Here is a 9676-nt window from a genome sequence, read left to right on the forward strand (position 1 = left end):
TTTCGAAAGCTCCTTACCGCATGAGCATCCCTGAGTTAAGAAAACTCAAAATGCAGCTTCAGGGACTTTTGGATAAAGGGTACATTCTCCCTAGTGTATCTCCTTAGGGAGCCCCTATGTTGTTTGTGTGAAAGAAGGATGAAACCTTAAGACTATGCATTGATTATCGTCAGCTAAATAAACTGACCGTAAAAAATAAGTACCCTTTACCCCATATTGATGATTTATTTGATCAAGTGCAGGGGGTAGCATATTCTCAAAAATTGACTTAAGGTTCGGTTACCACCAGATAAGAATAAAGGATGAAGACATTTGTAAAACTACATTCTGAACTCATTACAACCATTACGAGTTTTTGGTACTGCCTTTCGGCCTTACCAATGCTCCAACCACTTTCATGAGCCTGATGCACAACATTTTTCATCCATTTCTAGATAAATTTGTACTGATTTTTATTGATGATATACTAATTTATTCAAAAAATCAGGAGGAGCATGAGAAGCACTTGAGAATAGTATTGCAGATTTTGCGAGACAATCAGTTGTACGCAAAGTATAACAAGTGCGATTTTTACAAAAGTCAAAGTCAGTACCTATACCATGTTATATCAACTGAGGGAATATTAGTGGATCAAGAAAAGATCAAAACTATTATGGAATTGACCACTCTGGAAAATGTTGCTAACCTTATATCCTTTTTGGGCCTGGCAGGTTATTATCACCGATTCTTTAAAGGATTTTCAAAAAATAGCTTTTCCTATGACCTCTCTACAGAAAAATGGGCATGCCCTCCACTAGACAATGGAATGTCAATAAAGTTTTGTGCAGTTAAAGAAATTACTTACCACTGCACCAGTGCTAAAGGTAGCAGATCCGGAAAAATCATTTGTGGTATGCACAGATGCAAGTAAGGAGGGTGTCGATGGTGTATTAACAGAAGAAGGGAAGGTCATAGCCTATGAATCACACAAACTGAAGGATTATGAATAGTGATACTTTGCATATGATCTGGAGTTGATCGCAGTAGTACACGCACTCAAAATCTGGTGACACTACCTCCTAGGAAATAAATTTATGTTATTAACTGATCATAACAGCCTTACAAATTTCTTTAAATGCTCAATAGGCTAGATGGATCGCATTCTTGAGTGAATTCGACTTTGACATGAAGCACCTTAAGGGGAAGGAGAATCAAGTGGCCGATGCACTAAGCATAAAAGTACATTGCATTTATGAAGTGCAATATAGTCAAGTACGATCTAACCTGCCGAATGTCAACAGAGAAGCATCTCTCAAAGACACAAAATATTCTTTTCTTTGGCAGAAAGCCTCGGAAGCTTAGGAAAAAGGGGAAGGGTCAAATTATGGTATTAATCTAAAGAAATTGCTAACATTCAGAAATAGAATATATGTTCCTAACCAGAATTCTGTCAACCAATTATTATTGGATGAATTCCATAGGAATCCATATGCCGCTCACCCAGGATACCAGAAATTGTATTCTACGATCAGAAAACATTACTTTTAGCCAGGCTTAAGGAAGGATGTGGCTGAGTATCTATCCAAATGCTTAGAATGCCAGTTGGTGAAGGTAGAACATCAACATCCTGCTGGTCTGTTGCAACCATTACCCATTCCTGAGTGGAAATGGGAGATGATCACGCTAGACTTTATCACCGGGCTACCTCGTACTAAGAAGCAGCATGACTCAATCATGGTAGTAGTGGACAAGCTAAGCAAAACCGCTCATTTCAGACCCGTAAAGTCCACCTACAAGACGATGGAGATCGCAGACATATTTATGAGGGAGATATTCTCGCTACACAGGATACCTTGGGTAGTAATCTCTAATGGGGATGTAAAATTCACATCCACGTTTTCGAAAAGCTTCTTCTCTGGATTGGGTACCCAGATTAAGTTTAGTACGACTTACCACCCATAGATGGATGGCCAAACAGAGAGGACAAATCAGGTTCTGGAGGACATGCTGAGAGTGTTTGTTATGTAGCAACCACATAAGTGGGAGGACTACGTCCACCTAGTAGAGTTTTCCTACAACAACGGTTATCACGACTCCCTAGGCATGAGCCCTTTTGAAGTGTTATATGGGAGAAAGTGCAGGGTACCCACAGATTGGAATAGCCCCGACAATAGACTAACACTGGGTCTTGATATGTTAGCCAAAATGGAAGATACAATTAAAAAGGTCCGTAAGAATTTAAAAGCCGCCCAAGATAGGCAAAAGATTTATGCGGATAAGAAGAGATCTCATAAGGAATTTCAGTTGGGAGATCATGTATACCTGAAATTCAAACCTCGGAAAAGTACCTTACAGTGGAAGGGTTGTGCTAAATTAGCACCCCGGTACTGTGGACCATTTCAAATCTTGGAACGGATTGGACCCGTAGCATACAAGCTAGCACTCCCAGGCCATATCCGAGTCCACAATGTTTTTCATGTCTCTTTGTTAAAAAAATATGTGTATGACCCTCAACATATTATTAACTGGGAGAATATACAGGTAATAAAATAATAAAATCAGTAACTTATAAATTGTTGTTTTAAAAAAAAAATCTGACAGCATATTATATTTGTGTAGGTCGAACCCGAGGGATAATTTTTGGCAGAGCCTCTTTGTATCCTGGATCAGAGAGAAACTGTCTTGCGGAAACGAGCCATCACCCAAGTTAAAGTGCAATGGAAGCACTTTGGCTTGGATGAGGCTACTTTGGAAGAGGAGGAAGCTATGTTGGAAGCCTATCCGACACTGTTTTTTGGAAAGAACACCAAGGACGGTGTTCCTCTCAAGGGGGAGGAGCTGTAACACCTAAGGATGCATCAACATTTACTTATTACTGTCAATTTTATTATGTTTTAACCTGGATTGTTAAAAGAATTAGGCTGAAAATCCAGAACATATTTTGTTAATTATTAATTAAAATAATTTAACAGTTTGTAAAAGAACTAAAGAATTATTTAAATAACTCCTGAAACAGTTACAAGAAATTTCAAATCTTTTCCTTCAAAAAGAAAAATGAGAGAACCCTAGGGGTTAGGGGAAAAAGTGGAAGAAGGAACTATGCTATGAATGGTTTTTCCTAGAGCTAGATAAATTAACTAGTGGGAAAAGACCATGGATAATAGCCAGGGTATGAGACTTGAGGCTAGACATAGTCCTGATGCCCAAGGTACTAGAATATTTTAGTCATTGTCAGGAGTTGGAAGAGATCAGAGGGGGATTCTAGATGTAATTGTTAGATCCATGGTTGGGTGGTGAGAACTTCCAAGCAAAGGAAACATGTGCATGTTTACATGAAAAGTAGGAAAACAAATAATTAGTGTTTCTGTGTTTAATAATTATCAGTAGGAAAAATATTATTTTCTTTATTTTTACGCAATGAACCAGTTAACATGCCAATGAATTTCTAATAAGACTTTGTCAGTGATAATAATAGGCATACTAGCTTTCATTACATTTTCAGTACTGTCGGATAGTTATAGACGTCATGGCATAAAAAAGGTAATGACAATATTTAATTTCCAATCACTGAAACAAAATGCATAAGCTATTCTAGAACTTAAATAAAAGAACAGATTATAGTAGAAGAGCAAATATTCCTGTTATTTTCTGAATACAAATTGTCTTACGAAAATTTAATAGTCTACTGTGTGATTGAACCTGAATTCGTATTCGGTCAATCTATGGGAATTAACAAGTACTTATCTAATCAAATTTATCATGAAAAACATACTAAGAATGTCAAGCCATGGAAATCCCATTCAAAAGATGTTGTTTCAACATTATCCATTTCAATTTTAATGGTGCTATGACCAGAGCTATACATTACCAAAGCTAAGCTTATCCCATCAAAACAGAGGTGACAATCCTGAACTTTAGCGAAGAAAACAAAGATAATATTAAGAACTCAAATTATAAATGTCCAACACTGAATGACCATGTTCCAAATGTATGTTTACAGGCAGCCAACCCAAACATTAGGGAAAACCCTGACGACGAGCCTTCATGTAAAGAAAAGAAATAGAGTGAAATTAAAAGTGGATGACCACAACAATGTTTATATAAACCCTCAGTTAAATTATATGTAGGCAAACCCATAATGACATTACAGAAAAGTAGTATCGTGCTAATGATTCAGTGCATCTATTTCCCATCATTTTTTATTTACAGTAACCAAAACTGCATTTCCAATGAAAAGCCATAGCATTCCAACTGGCGAAAAAGCCTTAAGACTTTAACACAAGGAAATAAAACAATCCTTCATCTAAATGAAGATTATCGCCTGAAAAAAATTCGCCAAGCAAGTCGAAGGGGAACCAACCTGAAATAGAAGACAATAACCATTGTAAGAACATGGTCTCACTCTGAAACCTCCTTCTGGGTATGTATATTCATATATAATGCGACAGAATGTACCTGCAGACGTTTTAGCACTTTAGAGTAAGCCCAAAAAACAAATCGAAAGAGTATTTAACTGAGAGGTGCTGGTATAGAGAGCAAGCTTACCTGAAAGAAGAATTTCTGAGCAACAGGCGAGGAAGTGCACCTGAAATAGAACGATACTATCATTACCGATTCTCAGGGATAAACCTTATATGAATTCACTCTGGTCATATCGCCCATTATCTCTAGTTTACAGGATGAACCCAAAAGGCATTCCTCTGGGGCCAAAGTCCTGCGATCGACAATTCTACCTGTACATGAGCTGAGTAGAGTGATTCAAAGATATATATATATATATATATATATATATATATATATATATTAGGTGAGATTTGGGTGTTAGTGGTGTTTCTACGCTATACCTGTGAGCCTATAGAGGTGATTCGGGCACGGAAGTTGTGCCATCCCACCATACCGCCATCTGAGTCAACCTCTATTGCAGAGCTGAAATTCAACCATCTTTGCATGACCAAATGACCCTTGACCTCAATGAGGTTTGCGTTATCCCATCGGTTTAAGTTCCAAGACATTAAGACCGTATATCTCCTTCGATCTAACGGTGGAGATGAGTCCAAGTACCAGGATTCGAGACTTTTCTAACCAATATCATTCACATTGAATGAAGTACTGTCGTGTCAATGGAAAGGTCTTAGGGTTCTCTCCACCTTAATGGAGAGGTTTTATCCACAATGTGTCAGCAAGGGAGGATTTATTGCATACGGGGTGACTGTAATCCTAGGGATGGGCACTTACACCACCATCTAACCCAAAGTGCTTAGGAATTTTATAAAGTGTAATGAGAACCAAAAATTCTTTTTATATAACTAGTTTCGTGTATTAATGTTTTAGTTTGTTACACTTTAACTTTGCAAATAAAAAAAATTGAACTTATGATTCTTAAATTTTTTACCAATTTTTGGATAAAATTAACAGGAAAAATAATGAAAAATGAGTCATATATATATATATATATATATATATATATATCTTAGTCTTATTAATAGAGGAACTAACTTTTTCAAAGGACATTTTTTTCTCATTAATTTTAACAAAAATCTAGGAGATATTTTTAGAAAGTAATTCCAATGCCCCAGAGGTTGATTTATTTATGTATCCATAAATGTCTTTTAAATAACAAAAATCACAATCTTGTCTGAAAAAAACCATTTAGTCTATAAGTTACACTACACATACAAATAAAACTCGTTTTCTAGTATTTTGCCCAAAAATTAATAGAAATTAAAAAAAAAAAAAAAAAAAATTTCCAAAAAAAAAAAATTGTGAAATTAATCCCCTAGGTAAAGAGTGCCCAAGCAAATTGATATTAATGGAATTATCACACTGGTATGAAGTTCTTTTCTCAAAGACAAGATTGTTGCCACCACCCTCCAAAAATTAATAACAAATTTAAAATATTTAATGGAAATATAGAAAATAATTAAGTCAACTACTAAATAGTCAAAATATATATATATATATATATATATATAAAGTATAAAGGGTTTCAATTTCTTGAAAATATTTAAGATATTTGAACTTTATAAAATAAAAAATTTAAGCTTGTGATTTTTCATAAAATTTTCTATCAAATTTTGAACAAAATTAAGAAAAATAGTGGAAAATAAATTATTTAAAATATAAAGATTATTTGTATAGAAAGAATATTTTTTATTTTTCCCGGGCCATTTTCTTTTCTAATCAAAATTTAATATTGTTTTGTTGGTTTTAATTATAATAATGCATTAATTATAAGTTTAATATGATGAAAAGATAAATCAAACTCAAATAAATTATTTAGATGAGAACATTTGACATCATACCTATATAGATTCATCCTAACCAAGAGGTATTAAGTGTTAAGAGGGGTCAAATCTCTTGAATTGTGGTAATTCCCCTTTAGAATGTATAAAAGGGATTGCACCTCCAAATATTTCACCCTTTTTAGCATTTGATAAATTCACAGTTAAGATGGATCTATACAGGCTCTTTCTCTCTAGAGCATTTATATCTATCTTGTATGTGTAATTTTTCATTGTTTAATTTATGTTTTTGAATGCATATGTGGATTTAGTTCCTTGAAAATCCCCATTGGACACTTAGATTGTGTAGAGTGCATAGCTTCAATTTGCAATTCCTACAAATATTTACTGGATTTCAAACAAAATTGCCAACTAAAACGTAAAACAATTAAATTGCCAACTAAATATTTTGTTTAACATGGCCATTAAAATATTTCATTTATGTACCTTATTATTTAAATTACAAAATATACATCAAAATTACTTAACTCTTTATATTGACCTATTTTATTTATTATAACTATTGATTTATTATTATTATTATTATTATTTATGATTATATCAAAAATTAAATGAATTACACATCTTTTTGTTATTACTTTTTTTAAAAGTAAATGATTTTTTATTTTATTGGTTTGAATTTTTATTTAAATTTGTAAACTTGAAATTGATATATCTATCTATATATATATATATAATTTAATTTTTTATGTTGAAATATTTTTAAAAGTATAAGAATTATACATTTTCCATATATTTAAGAAGTAAAAATTTAATATTGTTTTGACATTTAATTACTTTATATTCATTTAAAATTGATAAAAGTTATGTTATTTTATATAGACATCAAATATTTTATTTATGATTGTGAGTGAGTGTAAAATAATTTTACAATCTCCTTACTAAGTTGTAATATCAACAATAAACCAAGCACAATGAGCGTATGATTATTAAAGTTTCATAACGATTTTAATTAAAACTATTTATTATTAGACAATATTGTTTTTTATTTAGAAAATATGTCTTTATTTTAAAATACATTGCGTGTGGTTTGAGCATGGAAAGAATTAGACCTATTTATTATTAGACAATATTTTTTTTATTTAAGAAAATATATTTTTATTTTAAAATTGATTGTGTGTAGTTTGAGCATGGAAAGAATTACACATCTTCCGCATTCTAGCGTGTGTAGGTTGACCATAGAAAGAATTACACATCTTCCTAGGTGTAGAATGCGCCTCTAAACTTAATTATTACCAAAAAAATTAACATTAAATAGTCATCCATCTTCTTTATTTCTTGCTCAATTGATGCATTTACATTGACACGTTTAATGGTTGTCCTTTTATAAAAAAGAAACTAATATATCATAAAGAGGGGATGAAATCAATGTCAAAAATGAGAATTGTCTTTCTACTTTACTAAGGAAGAAAATGAACATTTTTAAGATAATAACTAATTCTTGTGAGCTTCATTGTGAATCTTAGTATTAGTCACTTCCCAAAACATAATGGCATGAAAGAGTTTATCATTTGTGTTATCCTTAGAGAATTGAAAATGAAAAATATTTTCTCTTAGATATTCTAGCTTATACTAATAATGGATCTAATTATCAAAATATTTGTCATATTACCAATATTCTTAATCTTTTAAGTCAACAAAACTATAGTAATGTGATAATGTCTTTCTCACTCCTTTTCAAACATAAAAATAATTTCAAACCCAAAAATAAAATGTTTAAGAAATTCTGTAAATGATAATTCAATTAAATTAAATAGGACTCACTCTAGATCTACTGGTAATCCAATTCAATTAAATAGGCTTCATACATTCACTGGAAGTGCCACTAAGTCAGGCGGGGGCAGAATTAGAGGGCAAGCCCATACACAAATCAAGATTAAGGCCGGGATGGGGATGCTCTGTATCTGTAGAAGCTGCTGACTCGATCGGCGAGCTTTCCGAACGTTCGAGTTGGAAGAAGTCTTCTATCTCTGCCGTTCTGCTCTGGAACGCCGGAATGTTGTGCTCGGGAGCGGGTGGAGAGTTGAGGGCAGTGCTGCTGTTGTGAGGCGGGCATGCGGAGCAATGGGTCTGCGTATCGAGTCCTCTACTCAACAATTTTCTCTTGATGTGTGTACTCCAGTGGTTCTTTATCTCGTTGTCTGTCCGCCCCGGTAATCTCCCCGCAATAAGAGACCACCTGTGCAGTTTCAGAGATTAATTGTTATCCATTTCATCCATAATTGAAACTTCAGATATTAGACGCCATGAAAATAGAAAGTTCTCGGCACATGACAGATCGGTGATTTATATAAGTATCGGTCCTGCTAAGTAAGGGAATTGACAGAAGCAATTGGGGCGATGAAACTACATACTTGTTTCCCAGGAGCGAATGTAGTCTGATGATTAGCTCATCTTCTTCCTCCGAAAAGTTACTCCGCTTCAGATCTGGACGCAGGTAGTTCATCCATCGCAGCCTGCAACTCTTCCCACAGCGCAGTAGTCCTGCAGTTAAAAATATGAAGCAAAGTTACATGGTCAAAATCTTTCATCGCAAATAACAAAAAAATGTTAATTCCATTGAAAAAGTAGGGCGAAGAAACTGTTAATCCCGAAAAAGCAAGAAACCTGCTGCCTTGGGAAGGGAACGCCAGCCGCCTTCCCCGTGGACTCGAATGTGGGCGACAAGGCGGGTATCTTCTTCTTGGGTCCAGGCACCTTTGTTAGTGTGAGCCTTCTCACAGCACGGAGATCTTCCCATTTTAACAGACAGACGCACTTCTAGGAAACCGTCACCAAGTCCGAATGGAAGAGAGAGCGGGGAGAATAATATAGCCGCCGTCTGATTTCCGAATATTCTGGATTTAAGATCAATACTCTGCGACTCAGCAATTGATATAAGCTCAGAGGTCACCAAATGGCCATCTTATTCAATTGATTGGTGCAATGGGCAATACATATCTAATTGGGTTCTATAGATGACGTGGTTGATAATAATTAGTTGAGGTCTTTTCTATTGTAAATGGGGTTTTGGAATTGAAGCATTTACCTAATTTCTCGTATCCATGTTCCTTGTTTCCTGCCCCTAAAATGCGCTTGGAAGAATAATCCAATACGTGTACGAAAAGTTTTGTCCAATGACTTAGAAGTTCAAAGCTATTATAAAAGGCACCATCCAGAAATAAATCAGAAATAAATCAACATTGACATTTTAAATTCACATATTTTCATTTATATCACTTTCAATTGTGATAAAAATATTTGACAATTATTGTACTTCTCTAATAATAAGTGAATATAGATGTGATTTGTGCTTTTGGTAACAAGCTACAGAATAGCATATTAAATATGTCTTAAAAATGTGTTTGATTGGTTAAAAGCTCGTTTTTTTTGGAAGTAAGGAAACATGTTAACGA

At 34.0% G+C, this 9676-nt stretch overlaps 1 protein-coding gene across 1 annotated transcript; it reads right to left on the reverse strand.

Annotated features, from left to right (window-relative positions):
- Positions 1–8063: 8063 nt before the first annotated feature.
- On the reverse strand, positions 8064–9123 carry LOC149217394 (myb-related protein 308-like). The gene is made up of 3 exons (XM_089391357.1): positions 8889–9123; positions 8636–8765; positions 8064–8460 (listed from the first exon to the last, which is right to left on the reverse strand). The coding sequence occupies exons 1-3, from the start codon at positions 9019–9021 to the stop codon at positions 8112–8114; spliced, it is 612 nt and encodes a 203-aa protein (XP_089247483.1). The 5' UTR covers positions 9022–9123; the 3' UTR covers positions 8064–8111.
- Positions 9124–9676: the final 553 nt, after the last annotated feature.

Source organism: Pinus tabuliformis, chromosome 1_1, assembly GCF_031772625.1.
Source record: "Pinus tabuliformis cultivar Carrire ecotype Pingquan chromosome 1_1, CPIR1, whole genome shotgun sequence".
Classification (NCBI taxonomy): Eukaryota; Viridiplantae; Streptophyta; class Pinopsida; order Pinales; family Pinaceae; genus Pinus; species Pinus tabuliformis.

Bases quoted from the DNA above. Each gene is read 5' to 3' on its own strand.
- LOC149217394 (XM_089391357.1), bottom strand. From the start codon at position 9,021: ATGGGAAGATCTCCGTGCTGTGAGAAGGCTCACACTAACAAAGGTGCC. The intron at 8,766-8,888 runs GTTTCTTGCTTT...TTTTAACTGCAG, and splicing joins TTCCCTTCCCAAGGCAGCAG to GACTACTGCGCTGTGGGAAG. The intron at 8,461-8,635 runs GTATGTAGTTTC...GAAACTGCACAG, and splicing joins CATTCGCTCCTGGGAAACAA to GTGGTCTCTTATTGCGGGGA.